The 21,638-nt window shown below is 39.2% G+C and overlaps 1 protein-coding gene across 1 annotated transcript; it reads left to right on the top strand.

Moving 5' to 3' along the window:
• The first annotated feature begins 6,669 nt into the window (after nt 1-6,669).
• LOC139454438 (E3 ubiquitin-protein ligase TRIM71-like) lies at nt 6,670-18,154 on the top strand. The gene is made up of 2 exons (XM_071236141.1): nt 6,670-6,750; nt 16,174-18,154. Exon 2 carries the CDS (start codon nt 16,183-16,185, stop codon nt 18,055-18,057), a length of 1,875 nt encoding a protein of 624 aa, XP_071092242.1. The 5' UTR covers nt 6,670-6,750; nt 16,174-16,182; the 3' UTR covers nt 18,058-18,154.
• The last annotated feature ends 3,484 nt before the right edge of the window (nt 18,155-21,638 follow it).

Below are 21,638 nucleotides of genomic sequence, written 5' to 3' on the forward strand. Positions count from 1 at the left end.
AGCTATATGACTACTCATAAATAACCACAGCTATGGCTATGCATAAACCATGATCTATAAATAGCGTTGGCTGACAGCTAATCAATAGTGTAGATGTGATTTGCATTTAGACAAATGATATGATAGATGTATAACCATGAATAATTGCAAATTTACACTCCTTGGTAAGAAGACTCTATGTAACCGACGCTGTGTTGAAATTTACTGCGGCATACACAATTATTACATAAGGTGTGGAAACATAAACTATACATGTTCTGTATGCGGGATAGGGGTCAAAGGTTGTTATTGTTTATGTAAGGAACATGGTGCTGATAGGGTCAGGAACCAGATTATTTATGCTAGGAAGAGAGATTACATCAATGCGAGGAATAGGTTGGGGAGAATACGTATTTAAATATATGAAAAACAACCAATTAGACATTTGACTCGTTTTGCATATACCATTCAACCACAATGGTTTTTGTCAGAGAGTTAAAAGCTATGGCAAAGCAACGTGGTCTACGTGGATATTCTCGAATGAGAAAAGCTGAATTGATTACCTTACTTGGTTTGGAATACAACAAACCCCAGACTGTTAGAGAACTGAAAGCTCGAGCGAGAAACAGTGGGCTGAGAGGTTATTCTCGAATGAGAAGAGCTGAATTGATTGCTTTACTAGATAATAATGATGATGATAATAATGTTGATATTGATAATGATGATGATAAACAACAAGAATTAATATTTGCACCCATATCCGCCGGCGTTGGTAAATATCTAAGAGGTTGGAAGATGGATATTAATTCCAACATGGATGTTAACGATATTAAGCCAATCATATTGAGTAAAATTAACGAGGAGTTAGATGATTTACATAGTATAAAATACCAGCTGACGATTAAAATGTTATTGAGTAAAAGTAACACAGACGATAGCACCAAATATACCGAACCATATTTCCATAGCAATCAAGAAGTTATAACTGGATCCGATACTATAAACGCATCATTAGATACATCAATTCAGAGGATACAGGAAACTTTAGAACCCTGGACTAATAGAGGTTCGGGTTGGGGTGTGGATAAAATCGATAGTTACTATTCAGATATAGCAAATTATATGCCCTTCAAAGGTGGATCTTATATAGATTTACCCCCGTATTATAAGAAGAAAAAAGCCATAATTAACGTAAAAAGTAAATCAGATGACTGTTTAAGAATGATGATAAGATCTGCATTGTTCCCCGTAGACAAGCATCCGGATAGACATTCTAGCTATCTCCAAAACGATGGACTCAACTTCGATGGTATAGACGAACCTACACCAATATCACAAAATGATAAGATGGAAAAGCAAAATAATTTAGCTATAAATGTTTTCGGACATTCTAAAGGAATTGTTGTAGACAGGATAAGCTCCGCTCCGGAACATATTCCTAGAATCAATTCATTTTTGATCGAAAAAGATGGTAAATATCATTATACGTGGATAAAGAGTTTAAACAGGCTATTATACGATCAAACTGAATATAAGGGAAAGAAATATTTCTGCGAAAGATGCCTACAAGGGTAAAGCAGACAAGATCTATTAGAAGAGCATAAAGAAGACTGTAGAGGTGTTAGACAGACCGCTATCAGGATCGATATGCCTAAAGAGGGAAAAAATATATTAAAATTTAAACATTATTGTAATCAAATGCCAGTACCGTACGTAATTTATGCCGACTTCGAAGCGCTTATCGAACCCATAGAAAATAATCAAGATAATAATACGTACAAAAATCAAGAACATATTCCTTGTGGGTTTGTATATATAGTTGTAAGGTATGATGGGAAAACAAACACTCCCGTGATTTACAGAGGTCCCGATGCAGCGGGAAAGTTCCTAGAATATCTACAAAATGAAGAGAGAATAATCAGGGAAAAATTATCGTGTAAGAAACCCATGTGTCTGATGAGGGATGATTGGAGGGCCCATAAGAAGTCAATGAGTTGTCACGTTTGTAATAAACCCTTGAATGGGGATTCCGTAAGAGATCATTGTCACATCACGGGTAATTATCGGGGAGCCGCGCATAACGAGTGTAACTTGAAACTAAAAATGAATTCTCAAACAATACCCATCCCCGTTGTGTTTTACAACCTTAGGAGATACGATTCACATCTCATTATGCAAGCTATCTCAAAGACCGACGGCGGTTTAACATGCATTCCTAACAATATGGAAAAATACATATCGTTCTCGTTGACTAAACCTATACATTATTGGGACAAGGATGGGAAATCTAGAAAAAAGCAAAGTAATGGGCTTAGATTCATAGACTCCGTACAGTTTCTGTTATCTTCCCTGGACAATTTAGCTGATGCGAACAATCCCGATGACTTCGCGATAACAAATAAATATACCGATAAGATAACTCGTCATTTGTTGCTTAGAAAAGGTGCATATCCTTACGAATATATGGATGATTGGTCTAGATTCGAAGAAACTAAATTACCACCCCTCAAATCATTCTATAGTAACTTAACAGAATCTAAAATAACAGATGCCGATTATGAACATGCTCTGACGGTCTGGGATAAATTAGGTTGTAAGAATTTAGGTGATTATCACGATCTGTACTTAAAAACTGATGAACTGTTACTCACCGATATATTTGAGATATAAAAAGGTGTTAGGTAAGATGAAGGATGAATGTGCTGGGACCCCTATAGCGTAAAAGTCCGATAATGGAGGGATAAGAAAAGCTAAGGGCGTTAAGAAGTATGTGGTAAAAAAGCATATCAAACACGAACAGTATAAAGAATCATTATTCAACGGTAGAACGTTCAAACACGAGATGAACTCTTTAAGAAGTTACAATCATAGGATATATGGATTAAGAATGAACAAGACATCATTATCCCCCTTAGATACAAAGAGATGGATTGATAATGATGGTGTAACTACCTATGCTTATTGTTATGGTGGTATTACCGTACCGTCGGGAACTATGAACAACTCTTCTCGTACAAATGCCCTACCCGGTCCATCTTGAAGATAATAAAGAATAGGCTCTCCTTCTTTCGTAACCAATCGACTAATGTTATATGTCTTAAGGGACCATATGGGATCGGTTGCGCGACGTAAGCCTCCCTCGAGTTCCCTGGGCTGGTATAAATATCTTACCCTTACTCTATCCGGAAGTTTTCGTTCTTTGCCTCTCCTCGGTGCTGAAGATTCGGAAGTCACGGATTTCATTTTAATAGCATCGGATGGTTTCTTCCCTATTAATCTCGTCACTTCATTATTCGGCGCTGATACAATGGCTGATAATCATGTCACCCATTCGGTTGATCTCAATCGCTTGGATTTCATTTCGATCCCATACTGATAGCCAAACAAACGTTCCGCTAATGTCCTGTTAAATCTTTCGACGATAGCTTGACTGCGGTGGGCCTCTCTTTCACCACGGACGATTTTGACATTGTGCTTTGTTAACAGTTTTGTTATCGATCCCATAAACTCGCGACCAGGATCTACTTGAAATAGCTTAGGCCATTTTAGTGGTCCGCATTTATATATGCGGCGCAGTGCATTAGCTACTTCTGTTGAATCTTTCGAGGTTAATGGCTCTGCCTCTTTGTATCGACTAGCCACATCCACATTTATACGTTTTGCGTTTTACCTTATCGTGGGGAAGAAACAAGAGGTCAGTCTGATGAACTTCATTCGTTGTAAAAATATCAAACTTCTTCCTCGGTATATAACGCGGTGCCGGTAAATATATTTGCCACATCGCTTGTTTCTTTAACCAATCTTTGGCCACATCTTTAGATACCTTAGCCGCGGTGGCTAATTTTTTTATTGCTCCTATGCCCTTCCAATATCCTCGTGGGCTATAGTAAATTTTATTCATTATTAATTAATATTGATGTTTCGTTTAATACAACTCATGACTATCGTTAAATCGCATGATATATAAATCTGGCTCCAGTGCAGGTGGTCCAGAACCCCTATTACCTATACTACTCATATCAATTTCAGTTTCAAAATGTTACTTTATTGTGCATTTAATTCTTGATAATACAATTTCGTGTCAAATCGATAAACCGAACGGTCAAGCGACTTATCCTTATCTGCACTAATATGTGCGTGTTTTGTTTGGGAGGTGGCGGGGAGAAGCCGGGGGAATTGGGTGAAAGATATACTGGACACCGTTAGGTATAAATACTTCAGCAACATTAGGGCAATGCACATTTATTAACAAAACATCAGGTTTGTATTGCTTACCTGTGTGGAATGTCTGCTGATGTCTCGATGATGGAAATCTAAGATAACATCAACAGCATATATCGTCTCTCCTTCTCCGTGAAGGGGTGTTTTGAATCTGACCTACATTATACACGGACAATCCGATAACCCCTACTTTCTCTTTCTTTTTGGTTTCTGCATTCTTGGTTAACGCAGCTATATCTAGGTACGGGTGTGTAAGTGTGTACCTGCTAGGTGACTTTACTGTTTGCGTGTTATCGTATGCCGACGGTGTGGGGCGTTACTCGTAATAGCAATCACTGGTTTGCTTGATCCAGACTCAATTATTTACAGGCAACTGTCATGTAGCTGGAATACTAGTAATACTGAGTGCGGCGTTAAACAACAAACAAAACATTAAATTCCCCTATAATCGGATTTGAATCAATGAGCACGCATTTGTAAACATAACTCGCGCAATATTTCTATAACTTTGTTTGAATAATCCAAAACTGACAAGGACTCCTAAGTGGTCAAAAAGTACAAAGTAAATAAAGAGTACGAAGTATTCTGTATTCTGCAGTTTACATTCACACACACACACACACGCACGCACGCACGCACGCACACGCACACACACACACACACACACACACACACACACATCAGCTGTACAAGTGCCATTAAACATCGCCTTTATTACTCATTAGAGAGATTTCAGTGTATTCAACCGTTTCCACACTGTATATATTTAGTAAAGGTTCCAGGTTCGAATCCCGGATGGGACCCAACCCAAAAAAAGTACTAGAAATTTGTACTTTATCAAGAAAGTGTTATCCCAAATATAACATTTGTTACAGTTTGACCACTTTCTATAGGAATTATGTACTCAAATGGCAAATATTTTAATTAATTTCTTCAACCTAAACAAACAGAAAAACGAACCTTGGAAGCTCATCGGATGCCGGTTGTTTGTAAATACGGCTAATGGTTATAGTTTCATGAATAAACGTATCCCCGCACTGAAAAAAGCATGTTTGGATTTCTGAATACTGAGATTAGGATCCCATTTGTTTGTTTCATAGCTATATTTAATCACAGAATGTAATAATGTCATACCAAAAGACCGATTATATTTAAAAATAATCAATTGATTTATTTGAGGTCGTGAATAAAACCCCATGTTCCCATTTGTAGAATTAGCAATAAGATAAAACAATCAATATAATTAGTGGTAGAACAACTCAGATCTCTTGACAAAGACTCTGCAAAATAACTCAATTGCGTTCACCCCTGCCTCTGAGGGTGTCAATAGGATATATCGGTGATTCTCATTTGGCATTTCTTGTGTCATGTTGTGACATGTTATGAAATATGTCCGTGACCGCGCAGCATAAGAGGAATGATCAGTTGTGTTGCAAAACATCGATCACATCGATCAAAGGATTAACTGATCATACGTTATCTTGCACATGTTATCTCCTGCTGTTAATTTGTCAGAAGTAAGTGTTTATATATGTAGTTTTACTCAAGCGGACAGAATACACCCATATTTGGGCGTGAAGTGCCTCTGTAAACACAATATACTTCGTTCAACGGATAAGCCGATAATACGTTGATTGATCGCTAGTTGTTATCTAACATTGTTGTTTAAAGACCGCGGGAGGCCTGAACGTCGACTGGTCAAATTGTTCCATACGTAAATCATATCCGGCAAAAGCAATCATCTGTACCAAGTGCTGCGCTTATGGTTATAACAATTTAAAATACATATAGTAAAAGCTACAACTAAACGCGATATTGGATTATATTATTTCTGATAAAATAATAGTTTTAGATACAATTCTACCGATCCCTGCATCAAAATTCTTTAAGTAATATTTTGTTATATTTTTTAACCAAATCACCGGTAGATTGGTAGAAAATGTGCTATTTCCGACTAAGTTTACGAGAAAATATACACGTCCGGCAATCCTAATTTCTGCATATAAAACAATGCCTCGCAGAACAGACAATACATTTTTCATAGTAAATCATCATGTCTGGATATAATATATCTCAAATTTCAATTTTTTATTTACCAAGTATTTTATCACCTGTTCGTTTTCCTGAATTCGCTGAAGGGATATGATGTACATTTTCCCTGTGCATTCTATAATGGTGACCGATAGCATCCCCCTTTTAAGTCGCTTATACACAAACAACAACACAAACACATGTCATTTTGGCTGCACCTCCTTATTAATACCCTTATGTATCCTTTATTTCATATCCTTATGCCGATCACAAGTCAAACGAGTCGAAATTATAGCCCATAATAAGAAATTTCTGAATCCCGCGAAAAAATAGGCCATCGATATTTCAATACTTTCAAAGTTGGAGTGTTGTTTCCCTTTAACCCCAAGAATTGTTCCGTGGTATGCAATGTCGAGACAATCTTGAGACTTACCTCCCCCTTCAACGACACTTCCGTGTTTTCATTAGGCATTCGCTGATGTAATAACAATACATTCCTGCAATATCTGACTTTGAAAGGTAGTGTATTCACACTTTTACACATTTCGTGTATACTCATGGTATATAATTGATTCATTTAGTAGCTGGGTCTTGTGTCAGAGCCAAGGGAGAGAAGGAAAGCTCGGACTGACAGCTAACACTTTCTCCGTGTTGGTTTCTTTCTAACGATGACATTCTTTGTTTCAGCTTGAGTAGATATAGTTTTCGCTTGTTATTTTTCTTTATCGAAAACACCTGTGTTGTCTTCCGGATATTTATGAATTACACCAGCTGTGATAAACATGTGTAAAACAACGAGTGTGTTTAGGTGCTTGTAACGAAGTGAAAGTAAAACATCTTGAGTCACGTTTTATTCAAATAAAACAGATTCTACCTTTCACTTTTTTTTACATTAGTTGACCCGTACACATGCTGAAATTATATATGGCATTCTGGTACGCGGATACTATCGATACATTTTAGTGATCGATATGTGATAGTAATAATTAAGACTCGTAGAACATGTACAAGGGACTATCTTTTAAGTTTATGGTTTGAAATTTTGAAATTATGTGGATTCTTACCCACCTATCAAAATTGTAACTGTGTCATTCTTCTAGTCGAACTTCTTTATAGGACAAAACCCCTATTTTTACATTCTTGTACCATGCATGAAATTATCCAGATGGAAAATTGTATTAATCATATTTATTATTTTATTGCATTGTATAATCATGATAATAAGACTGTTCTTCTAATTTATACCAGATGTGAGATCACCATGATCACTGGGAGATTATGTAATGAGTTGGATTATACATTGAATATACCAGCAAATGACATCATGTTTGTTTAACTCGGCCTTGATTGTCATCTAGATATTACAAACTGGTCAAGATTAAAGGCATTGAGTTGATCTAATTAAGTGTAATTAAAGAAATGCACAAACAGCTGTTTTATAGCATCTTTATTGGCTTCACCTGGTTGGGTTTATGGTGATAACTATAATGGTTGGTGATAAAACAAACACATCTCAAGTTTGTAATGACAAGATAGACACAATTTTTGTGGATAAGAACTTCTTTAATACTGGGAAAAAGCGACGTTTCGGTATAGATCCTAATACCGTTGTCAAGCAAGACTGAATGAGGGACATAGAACAGAATATATATAGTAGGTGGAGGATTAACAGTAGAGGATTAACAGTAACAACAATTGCATACATGAGTGGGATAACATTGGTAGGTGTTGACGACAAAGGGATAATGCTGTCACAACACGAAGGACAGAGAACACATAGGTGGAAGCCAATAGGTTGCAGGTTGCAGGTTGCAGGTTGCAAGGTTGTTGCAGCATGCATCCAGGGCCACTTGTTGACTGAGTACAGATCATGTTGTACCAGCGTCTTGTTTTGTTCCATTTATGAACCTCAATTCATACCTTTATGTATCAGATTGCTTCTGAATTCAAAATTTGGAATTATACAGTACATCGTGATACATTTCGAAGTACGTCCTTGTGCATCACAAGATGGTGTGATACACCTCCAATGGCCATCCCTATTGATTATCGATTCAGCATTTTGTTTCATGATATGGGTCAGCCATTGTTTTGTATAGGCCTGTGTATCAGCCAATTTGTGAATAGGTTATCAAATTCATTTTGTGTACGAGTCTTTGTGTGAACAAATTTACTATCCTGGTTATTCTAAAGTCATGTGAAATGTACAAACTGTCTTTAGTATGACTTTGCACGTAAGGCGTTCATTACCGAGTTACACTTTATGCTGTGTACTGTGTGTACATGGGGAATGTGGGGAATGGATGAGAAACCTTTAGTTCAGCAATACATCCTGTACATAAAGTTGCCCTAAAAGGGCAGGGGTATGTAGTTATACATGTACCAAGGAATTCCAACCATCTGTCCGTCCAAAGACATTTTTTTGTAACCTATAACTTTTATACCTATAGGAGAGGTGCAGTGCAAAGTTTGATTTCAATATTTGGATTTTCTAAAGCAATACAGGTATTTTTTACTTAGAATTTCTTTGCTTAAACATTTGCGTGACCAATAACTTGAAATCTACTGTACAGATTTTTTTCAAATTTATGGAAAAGTTTCCCTACTAATAGAAAGGGTGCAGTGCAGAGTTTTATTATAATATGTGTATTTTCTGAAATAATCTGATGTTTTTCATGTTGTGAACTTAGAATATTTTTTTTACTTCCACATTTGTGCGACCTATGACTTGGAAACTACTTCATGGATTCATTTCCAATTGGGGGTAGAGCTTCTATACCAATAGAAGAGGTGCAGTGTAAAGTTTGTTTCAATATTTGGATTTTCTGAATAAATACAGCTATTTTTCATGTTTCTACTTAGAATAATTTTACTGAAACATTTGTGCAACCTATAACTAGGAAACTACTTCATAGATTGTTTTCAATATTTAAGGAACAGTTTCCATACTAATAGAAGATGTGCAGTGCAAAGTTTAATTTTAATATGTGTATTTTCTGAGAAAATATTGCGTTTTTCATGTTTTGAACGCAGAAATATGTTGCAGTTGAAGTTTGGGGTATAAGTGAGCCTTGCTCCCTGTTTGTCTTGTTTGGTTTTACTGGTACTCCATGCTTTATGAAATGCTGAGTGTTAAATAAGGAGAGAGTAATATTTGCAGTGTTTGAAATTAAGCATGAAAGTAAGGATATCATTGCCATCATCCCAGTGTTAAAGTTAAAGACTTTGAGGGTCCCTAGATTCAAATATAGCAGAAATATTGTAGACCCCATGATCATGATGATCCCCCTTAAATATTGAGCTACACAAATATATTTTTAATTAGGTATATTTCAACAAACCCAAAATAAATTAAATAAAAACATATTAGTTTTAATCATATTTCAAGCATGTCTGCCGTAAAAGGTGACTTCACTTGTCATAAGCATGATAAGAGGTGACTAACAAGATCGGGTGGTCAGGCTCGTTGACTTGGTTGATGCATGTCATCATATCCCAATTGCGTGGCTCGATGCTGATGATGTCAATCACTGGATTGTCTGGTCCAGACTTGATTATCTATAGACCGCCGTCATATTGTTGGTATATTGCTGACAAACGATTCATATACATTGATGAATCAATATAGTCAGTGTATCCTGAAGTCATGTTGTCACACAGGTCCTTATTACTTTAGGGGTAGACCCATAAAGATTCCGGGGTAGAATAGGTCTTCAGCAGCCCATGCTTGACCAAGGTGACTATGCTTGTCGTAAAAGGCGACTAACGTGATCGGGTGGTCATGCTCACTGACTTGGTTGATACATGTCATCAATCCCAATTGCGTGGATCGATGCTCATGATGTAGATCACTGGATTGTCTGGTCCAGACTCAATTATTTACAGACCGCCGTCATATAGCTGGAATATTACTGAGTGTGGCGTTAAACAACAAACCAACCAACTTTAGGGGTAGTGGGGTGGCCGGGTGGTTAAAGCATTGCCTTGTCACACTGCAGAACTTAGTTTTGGCATGGACCAATTTTGCTATATTTGTCAATTTGAATTTCTATTTCATTTCAACTATCATGTAATTGGTACAGTGAGCGATGTAAGAGGGAAGTCGGGTATTTTTCAGTTACCGTGCAATCTCGGCCCAATCTGATCAAACAGACAAATGTAAATTCATGTGAGAAACAGTATATGAGTCATGAACCTTTTCCTAATTCACTATAATGGCATCCCAAACACCAACACCAATATAAATGTCTCTACATTTGGGGTTAGAGGGTAAATTTCAAGATTCTTGTAATGGCTGCTTTCATCCTGGTGGCAGCGATGGCACCGTGAGTGTGATGATGGTATCATGTGTTGGGGAGGAGCTTGCACCGTCCAAACTAGCAACGGAAACCATGATCTTAGGTCCTGTCTCTTCCTACTTCCATGAGAGATCGGTGGTTTGATACCCAGGTGTTTCATACCTGAAGTCATTAAAAGATGGTACTTGTTGTTACCCTGCCTGGCATTAAGGGGATAAAACATGGACTTGTCCGCTCAGTCACTACAGTGAGTCTGACTGGAATATTCATGTTAAACGTTGGCATGGGATCTCGGCGATCTAGCACTACAAAAGCGACGTTAATCCAGACTTAGTACAAGCAGGCACACACACACATACGTCACTACATTAGTGCAATGATCTTGAATACGACATTAACCCCATTTCACCTCACCACCTTTTACTGACTCCAACTAATGTTTGCCAAAATGGTAAAGAGGGATTAGGCTTAGCTATTTTGTAGTCGCGGAAAATTTGATACAAGTCCAACAAATAAGAGTTTTCTTGATCTGCTACTTCAAGTTTTATGTAGTGGTGTAACGATTCAGCAATACAGTATTGTGTTGTACACCTCCATTTGTTTCTTGCGTTTTATGATGTATACTATAATTTAGTTGTTAAAAGTAACCCTAATTACTGAGGGTGAAACAAAACAGCAAGGTCACGATACGATACATATCATGATACATAGGTTACGATACGATACATATCTCAAAATGTAGGTTAAAATACAACACATATCGTGATACTCATATTTATGTCAAAATGCATGGAAACTTCTTGGCTATAAATATTTCAGAGCTGGTTCAAATGGAAAAGCTAGCTGTAGACACATGTTCTTAGCAGCCATGTTTAGTTGTGAACTTGAAAGAAGAATAACAACACATTTTGTGATATTTGACTGACAAAAACACTGGGGGTCATCAAATGAGTAGTTAGTAATTTATTTTTAACAAGTGTATCGTTTTGTATCAATACGAAAAAAACAACGTGTCACATATTAGGGCTGGGACAGGTAACTTGGGTACTCGGGTCTTGTGAACTATCATCAACTCTTGGTATACACTACTTTCTTCCATCACCCATGAATACGACAGCTGTTTGGTGTTGTAGTGACTAGGGCTGGGACGGGTAGCTTGGGTACTCGGGTTGGGTTGGTACTGATTGGGACCCGGGTACCCACAGGACAACCCGGACCTGTGGTTAGTCACATGATATATTGACAAAATTTCACTATATAACTACATGGTTACACGACAGTTTTAAGCCCCTAATGTTCGCATTTCTTCATGACGCTGAACATGTTCCTTCTGACTTATATATGTTTGAACAAAGCTAAAACTTCAGTCAACTTCAGTGTATGCATGACCACATTTTATATTTTGTGAGTAGGAAAGTACTGCGAAAACTGCGAGTGACACACACTTGCAATAGGTTTGTGATGCAGTTGTTGATCAACGACAAACAAAAAACATAAGGAGGCATAATTTTAGTCTATTTACTTCCTCATATTCTCAACCAGCCAGTTTCATAATTTAATCAATAATCCTGTTTCCTTAGTTACACAATGTCAGTCAGTGTCAACAGCCATATCAGTAAAGTTCACTAACCTGCCACATCTCGTTAAGTTCAGGGCTTCATTTTGACTTTCAAAACTGGGGTCCAGAGCCCCGTTCCTCAAAGCGATATTAGCACTACGACGACCGTAAGTCTATGTCACAGTATGGGCCTTACGATCGCCTTAGTGCTAAGATAGCTTTGAGGAATGGGGCCCAGGACCCCATTAACTAACTTCAAGGGACCTGGGCCCTGTTCCACAAAGCGATCTTAGTGCTACGTTGATTGTAAGCCTATGATAAAGTATGGGAGTTACGACCAACTTAGCACTAAGATCCCTTTGTGGAACAGGGCCCTGGACAGTAATCATATGGTGAAATATGCGGTACCGTACGATTTGATAATTATCTTAATTACAGGGACTTTATATTTCTTGTCAAGAAGTTGGTACAATGAATATTACTGTGCATCCTGAGGGATGCACTTTTTTTTTTTTCTGTGTCCATTCTAGACATTTTTTGCATACTGGATGCACATTTATGTGTCGTGTAAGACCTTGTAAGTTGTTTACATAACACTAAGTAGACCAGATATACGCCAGCCAGTCTATACTGTTAGATAAACACGCCACTTGAACTTTCCTTATCAACTACAACACACGTATCTACTGTTTAAAAAACACAGACTGACTCTCAAGTTACCATTTCATCAAGACCACCTCTGTCCTCAAGTGATAGAGAGTCCGCCCGAAGAGCTAAATGTCTGGGGTTGAACCCTGGCGATGTCATACCAAAAGACGTTAAAAGATGGTACTTGTTGTTACCCTGTCTGGTACTCGGCATTAAGTAGGTAAAGCAAGGACTGGTTGGCTCGGAATCAGTATACTGTGTCAGAGTGGGGTATTCGACTAGTACTAGTACAAGCACACGCACACACAAACATGCACACACACATCTCAAAGTGCAATCATCTTGGACTCAATGTTAAACCCTGGCATTTCACCTCACCATCTCATCAAGGTTAGTGTTAGACACTCAATAATTTCATGGCGCAAAACTTACCAGATTTATGGTATGCACCTTATCAACGTTTCACACATGGACATGGTATTTCATAACAATGTCTGGACCAGAATAGGCACAATAGGCACCAGAATCTTTCAGTGGCGGATCCAGAAGGGGGGCCCCTGGGGGTGGCCACCCCCATTTTTACATATGATAACTTTTGGTATGTGCATTTCCTACCATGATAACGTGTTCATTTGGTTGTAAAAGTATAATTATTAATGATATGCATATTTTGGGGTGGGATATCCCTTCCCCCCCTGCACCCCCACCCCCACGCCACACACACACTTAAGTTTCAAATGGCCCAAGTGCTACTGGATCCTGGATCCTGGATGCTCCCCTGCCTTTAACAATATGTCATGGGGTCAGGAAGTCGCACTGATTGTTAGTTAGATATGACAATACAGACACTGATGCAAGATAACATCAGTCAGGATAAGAGATACGATGAATTGCATCAACCAAGTCAGCGAGCCTGACCACTTAAGGTAGGAAGTACTGTCTAATGACAAGCATAGCCGCCTGTTACGGCAAGCATGGGTTGGTGAAGACCTATTCTACCACAAATCTTCACGGATCCACTGATAATAAAACAAAAAAGTAGAAAGAGGTTTTAATGCTTAGTTTTCTAATATTTTGTTTTATGCAAACTCCAAATCAAATGTGAAAAACACCTCTGAATTTCGCAAATAAAAATTGTAAGATATTTACAAAATAACGAGTTTTACCAGTTTGCCTGCTAGGGGCCCCTAGTTTAGAATCCTAGATAAATCCCTGATGGCGGTATTGTTTATGCTGTTGATGGATTGTAAAAACGTTTGAAGAAACTGCAAATGATTGAGAGGTGGAATCTGATTAATCATTAGGAGGGACATAGAAGTGACATAACTCGTAATAGCCACAGGTAGCACTATGATTGCCTAGTTCGGCAAGGGTGGAAACTGGACTTTTAGAGTCAGTTAACTCCCTTGCTTCAGGAAGATGGATTAGGAGCACAACATGCCCACTTTCATTGCTATTTTTGTTATCAGTTTACTGTTTCAAACAACTCAAAGCCAGATTCTACAATCACAATAGAAAATAAATTTATTTTTATGTATCACACTCACTCACTCGCTCACTCACTCACTCACTCACTCACTCAACCACTCAACCACTCACTCAACCACTCACATGAAAAGCAAATTGCATAATATCAATACCCACAATCACAATAGAAAATAAATATATTTTTATGTATCACTCACTCACTCACTTTACTCACTCACTCAACCACTCACTCACTCACTCAACCACTCAATCACTCACATGAAAAGCAAATTGCATAATATCAATACCAAATTTCATTAGAAATGTTAAATGTATCACTATCAACCTCCATTCCTCAGCAATATACAGGTCTCTTGCCCACGTTGTCCTATGTAACTTTTATCTGGTCCTTCGTGGGGGCATGGGTGGCCCAGTCATCTAAGGCGCCACGATTCACTGTTCAGAGTTGCGTCTCTTGGGCACGCCAGAAACCTATGATTGTGGGTTCGAATCCCGGTTCGCCCAGATTATGTTTCTAGGTTTGTCAGCACCATACCCGTGCTCGTGGGTTTCACCGAAGTGGTAAACGTCTGGGACCTGCATCACTTCGGGCTTTCCTCCCACATTAAGCTGATACGCCGTGATATAACTGGAATACTGTTAAAAGCGGCGTTAAACCCAAGTCACTCACTCTGGTCCTTCGTTTACAACAACATTTAGTCACTGGAGCAATAAACATGAGGAATATTCCTATGAATGGGAAACTCTGGGGTGGTAGCATTGGATGTAGCTTGTCATCAGATGTCTGGGTTTCACCGAGTAATGCCCTGTGAATATTGATTATGTGTATTTGTTCTAGAGAATAGCTTATTCACTAGTGAGCCATGGTGTGCTCGCTCCATGTGAATAATAAATGGCTTCAGTACAGATATAAAGTAAAAGTATTGATCCCTGCATGAAGGATCCCAACTGATTGCCTCCCTTGTCGCATGCTCAGTGCCTATGTTAGAAGTGTCTCAATATATCGAACTGTTGCAATTGTTTGCCTTACGACAGTACTGTATCTATAGGAATTTTAAAATGGCAATAGTCGATAGTATGTATAACAATCAATAGTTTCAATTAGTTATAAATAATACATATATTATGCAAATTTGAAACCTACCTATGTGTTGATTATCAATGATTACGACCTCAGATTAGAGTTACTTCCCTTTGGTTTGAAAAGCAACAGTGAGATTGTCTTTGAGATTGTCAGCAATACATTTAACACTGCATTGGTGCGCGTGTATTGCAGACACGTGTGACATATCTAATGATTATTTGCATCAGTGTACAGTTCTTGGTAGGAAGTTTTGCACCAACACTATCGCTACTATAATAACCACTACCGTATTCAACGTAATAAACGCCCCGCTCTAATAAGAAATTCCTTTTGAAAAGTAGAATATATTTTTTTTAAATGTGTTTTCACCTGCCTACCTTTTTTTTTCTAAAAGAAAGCTGTAAACTATGAATTAAACAAAGCATGGCCTTAGTTTACAAATGTTATGACCCAAAACCTCACATGAAGGGGAATAATTTCTGAATTACATTAAAAGTGATATTATGTTATTGCAACAGTCCAGTGTTCTTCCCATCAAGTCAGACGCCAAATTTCAATAATAAACTTTACAAGATAACTGCATGCCAACTAACATGACAATGTTTTTTAAAATATATTTTTAGATCAAGGAATAACAAAGGGCCCCTGAAGTTTAGATTATCAGGGTTGTTCACAGGTACAAATTTATTTTTTGACATGTTCATAGGGTTGTTCACCAGAACAAATATATTTTTTTATATCTTTTTAGGGTTGTTCACCAGAATAAATTTATTTTTTGACGTGATGTAAGGGTTGTTCACCAACAGAGTTTTATATTTGTACAAATCTTCGCACACATTCTAAGCAATGTTGTTTTTCTTCTCCAGTGCTACAACATGGCGGAGCAACCTCAGGCCGCTATCCAGGGCCTCACCTGCGGGATCTGTCTTGACAAGGTGAAGCACTCGAAGCAGCTGCCCTGCTTCCACACCTTCTGTCGGGACTGTCTGGAGAAGCACATCAAGCACTCCAACAACACTGTCACAGACCAGGGGAAAGAGGTCATCCACTGCCCCCAGTGCCGACGCTCTGTTGCTGTTCCTGCCAAAGGCGTTGATGGTTTCCCCAGCAGCTACTTTGTGATGGCAAACTGTGACATGTCCGAGATCGAGTCGGGCGATATGACCTGCGGGGTGTGCGGGACTGAGGACTCTGCTGTTGGGTTCTGTATTGAGTGTCGCAAGAACCTGTGTATGGAGTGCAAGGAGCTCCACAAGAGTGACGAGAAGACTCAGAACCACCACATCCTGGTCATGGGAGACGGAAGGAAAACTGTTGAAACCATGGAGATGTGTGACAAACATCCAAGTCAGGAACTCAAGTTCTACTGCACTAAGTGCAGAGTGCCTGTCTGTCTGGATTGCCGCCAGACTCTTCACTATGGTCATACAGCTATTGACATAGCTGAAGCTGCAGAGATAGACCGGGAGAAGCTCACTGAAATGGTGGAGGATCTGAAGTTGCTTGGGATCAAGTTCAAGGCTGCCAAAGAGAAGGCAGACGAGGCAAGAGACAGGATGAAGGTGAATGGGGAGGTGGTGGTTGCAGCGGTGGAGTCGCGGAAGGATGAGGTAAAGAAGATGGTAGAGCAGATGTGCGAGGATGGGATCAAGTTTGTCAAGGAGAAGATGGATGCAGAGAAGAAGACCATTCAGGCAGAGTATGAAAACATCAGAGAAGACTATGACCTCCTCCTGAGATCCATTCAGGAGTCTGAAGAGGTTCTGCGACTCAGTGCTGCTTTACAAATTGTCCGTGTTGCTAAAGATATCAGCGATGTACTTGAGAGATACGCGACACTTCAGGCTCAAGAGTTGGATGAGAAGCAGTCCATTTTTGCTACAGGAATATATGGGACTCAGATTCTTAGCAACTTTTGTGGAATGTTTGGCTTTGAACCGCTGAAGCTTAGACCAGCCTTCCATTTTGAAACAGACCACTTCGTGGAGTTCAGCCTTATTCCTGTGTCTGCAACACAAGCATGGGTCTCCTATTACACCTCTGAAGGAAGTGCACTCGTAAAGTATGACTTCTCTGGGGAGAAAAAGGAAGATATTGCTCTCCAGCCGGATGGAAACGCTCGAGTTGTGAAGCTGGGCCGCGAGTTTCTCATGACATCTAAACAGGAGAAAAAACTGTACATCTACAAAGGTAAAGCGGAACCACTGCAGGAGTTTGCAGATGTTGGTCTGCCGCCCAGGGGTATGGTTCTCACACAGGAGAACCAGATTGTCCTCTGTACATCAGAATCAAATGGAGACTCCGACAACGCCCTTCTGGTGTTCTCTGAGCGGGGCGACCTGTTGCAGAGGGTTGTAGAGGAGGATGGCAAGAAGATCTTCATGGCCCCAAGGTACATTGCCGTCAACATCAATGGTGATATCTGTGTATCTGACAAAGGAGCCAGCTGTGTGGTCATCCTGAATAAGAACTTCCAGGTCAAGGCACGCTACATTCCGCCAGAAAGTCTCAAGCTTCGTAGCTCCTTCTGCCCTCGAGGTGTCTGCTGTGACAAGTTTGGCCGCATCATCGTTGCCGATGGCTGTAACAACAAACTACATCTTCTGTCAGCTCAAGGGGACTTCCTCCGCTTCCTGGTGGGGGAGTCTGACGGCATCAAGTGGCCGCGCCTAGTCTCCACAGGTCCTGGAGACAAACTATGGGTGGTCTGTCGAGGAAATGTTCAAGTTTTTGACTACCTTGACAACTAAACCGTAACCTTGGGACAGATGAAGTCAGCTGAAGGAACATACCTTACCACAACTACTGGATGTCGACTGGTCCATGCTTCAATTTGCAGCATGTCTTCTGTTCATGTTGGTTAGGATTGATATGAAATGCAAAGGTTCCATAAGGGACTGACTATTTGATATTCTCGGGGTCTGGGATTCGGTCAAAAAATTAATTTGCCCTGCAAACTGCTCAAAAGAGATTTTGTTTTTTTATTATACTTCAGTTTGTTGAAACAAAATAGATGCCACAAAATATACAGCGTGGCATGGTGTTCTTAAAAAAATATATATAAAATTATATCATAAATTATTCGCAGCTGTGGCTGAAAAAATATCTCATCTCAATACAAAATGCCCCCCCTCCAAATATCAAACGGCCGACTTAGTGATCGTCTCAATACAAAATGGCCCCCTCCGAATATCAAACGGCCGACCAAGTGAGTGTTGAATGAGTATTGTGTTAGTGTGAGAGAGTGAATGTGTGAGTGAGTAGTGAATGTGTGAGTGAGTAGTGAATGTGTAAGTGAGTGTTGAGTGAGTATGACATGACAACGTTCTTTTCTAAATGTTATGGTAGCTTCTATTGGCATACTCTTTAATCGATTTATGAATCAAACATTGATAAAATGTGATATCAGCACTGTATGCATTTTTGCTGTTGCATGTGTCAAAGGTCATAAGCTTTTTGTGCAGCTCTCTGCTAACATAGAGGATGTGTTGAGACATTTATGAGATGTGTGTATGACTTACTCTGATTAATTTATTGATATGAACACAATGTCAACAAAATTAAGCTGATGTGATCATGTACTTAAACCATTTTTATCATTTAAGAAAATCTGGCCATGTCCATCATATGAAGGACAAATTAATCTTTTTGTTTTTATCTTATGACATTTTTTATATCTAATTCATGAAAATGTATTAAATTCATGACATATGCACATTGCAAGGTCTATTTTGAAGAATGTGTGATGTATACATGATACAGAAATTGAGATGTGTTTAGTTTAGAATTACCGTATTCGACGTAATAAGCGCCCAGGGCGCTCTCAAAATTAGAAATAGGGGGCTCTTATTAGAATATTATTTTTTTGGAAAAAACAGAGTTGAAAGATAAATTTCGTGGTTAATGCTGAGAGCCTGAAATGTTTATGTACGACAGATATATTTTCCCCAGAATTTCATTGCCCATAATTAAGGGTGCATATAACTTACGAGTGTGTTATACGCTAATAAATAAGTCTTGTGTACATTGATCAATCGGAAGGGGTGCTAATTGGGAATGTTCACTAGTCAATATGTTAGCAATTATCGCCGTGGGCGCTTATTAAAGCGGGGCGCTTATTACGTCGAATACGGTAGTTGTGGTAAATTTAGAAATGATCACATTTTGCCATGATTCTTGTCAAGCAATTTTTCTGCTGAGGTTTTATGCATTAGTGATTGCTGTAAATATTGTTCCTCAACAGACAAAGATGCAGCATGGTCGGAGTCTGCCTATGAACTTCAGGGTTCTCACAGTCAGGCATGAGCTGCTGAGAGTTATGGTGTCAGTCTTACTACGCAATCGGTGTTGTCACACCTTACAGCAATACTCATACCTGTCCACTTGCATCATCAATACTTCATCATCTTGTTTTCACCCCCTTCCTCCATCAACCGTGACATTTCGTTTTTGTGGTTAACAAACCAGTGAAGCAAAGGACTGGTTCCATGCTGTGCTCAGACCAATGGGCTTTTAGTTTAAGTTTCTTTGCAATGTGTGCAACACTTGCAAGGGCAGATCCAGCATTTTTGGAAGGGAGGGTTCCAAAATATCAAAATCCTCTCTCAATGATTTTACTGCCTCGTCTGCTTCATGCATTACCTCAATGTTGTTTTAACTAAGTATTTTGATGAGAACAAGAGAAAAATATCATTCCGGCACTGTTAGGATTCACACAATGTTGGGACTTCCATTGGTTTTGGGGGACACGGGTGGCCCAGTCATCTAAGTCCCTGGAATTCACTGTACAGAGTTGTGTCCCTTGGGCACACCAGACACCTAAGATTGTGGGTTCGAATCCTTGTTCGCCCCAATTATGCTTCTAGTCTGTCGGCATCATACCCGTGCTCATGGGTTTCACAAAAGTGATAAATGTCTGAGAGCTGCATCACTTAGGGCTTTCCTCCCACATTAATCTGATATACACATTAATCTGTGATATGACTTGAATACTGTTAAAAGCGATGTTAAACCCAACTCACTCAGTTTTGAACAGTCTCATTTCATTACCTTACAGAAAAAGACATGCATCACTACTAGGGCTTGGACCCACAGCCCTAAAACCAAACCCTACCTGGGTACCCACTGATGGTGTCAAGAGATAGGTACAGAATGTCCGATTGGGAATAGTTTGACAGTAGCCCTGGCAAAATGTATTTAGATACACGTATAAAACGATGTGGCCATGCATGCACCGAAGTTGACTGAAGTTTTAGCTTTGTTCAAACATATAAAAGTCAGAAGGAACTTGCGTTGTGCCCTTAAACCTACAATTGTCTTAAGTCTACAATATTCATGAGTGGGCGTGACTTATGTATGCACGTGTTCATAGTCATGAAGAAATGCGAACAGTAGAGACTTAAAATTGTCGTGTAACCATGTAGTTATATAGTGAATTTTTGTCATGAAACAATATATCATGTGACTAACCACGGGTCCTGGTAGTCCTGGGGGTACCCGGGTCCTACTCAGGACCAACCCGACCCGAGTACCCAAGCTACCCGTCCCAGCCCTAGTCACTACAACACCAAACAGCTTTCGTCGTATTCACGGGTGATGGAAGAAAGTAGTGTTACCAAGAGTTGATGATAGTTCACTTGCGTATCATACTATTGAGATTGTTGATGTTGATAAGGCCACAACAACTTGATTACCATCAAATTTGAATAAATGCCCCAGAAACTGCGATAACAAGCAAAAGGGTAAGTGGTTTATTTTGTTTTTTCCAAAACAGCATCCTTCTTTATGTGACGTGAATTTGGTAGGGGCCATGAAAAAATGTGGTTTAATACTGAGACCAATCTACTAGGGCAGGGATGAGTCCAAATTTACTACCCGGGTACCCACCTCGCTATTACCTGACCCTACCCGGGTACCCACCTCGCTATTACCTGACCCTACCCGGGTACCCGCTGTAGGTCTCAAGATGTATCAACAAAATGTACAATTGGGAACAGTTTGACCGTAGCCCTGGTAAAATGTATTTAGATACACGTATACAACAGCCAGGTCATGTGTACACTGAAGTCGGAAGGTTTGCATGCATTGTCAGACAGAAATGCTGACATTAGTGACTTGTAGCGTAACCATAGTTCAAGATCATTTTTGTCATTAAACAATATACCGTATTCGACGTAATAAGCGCCCAGGTCGCTCTCAAAATTAGAAATAGGGGGCTCTCATTAGAATATTATTTTGTAAAAAAAAAACAAGAGTTTCAGTGGTTATGCTGACAGCCTGAAATGTTTTTGTACGACAGATATATTTTTCCAGAATTTAATTGCCCATAATT

The sequence above is a fragment of the Haliotis cracherodii genome, unplaced genomic scaffold (assembly GCF_022045235.1).
Source record: "Haliotis cracherodii isolate W230 unplaced genomic scaffold, xgHalCrac1.p SCAF_10, whole genome shotgun sequence".
Taxonomy (NCBI): Eukaryota; Metazoa; Mollusca; class Gastropoda; order Lepetellida; family Haliotidae; genus Haliotis; species Haliotis cracherodii.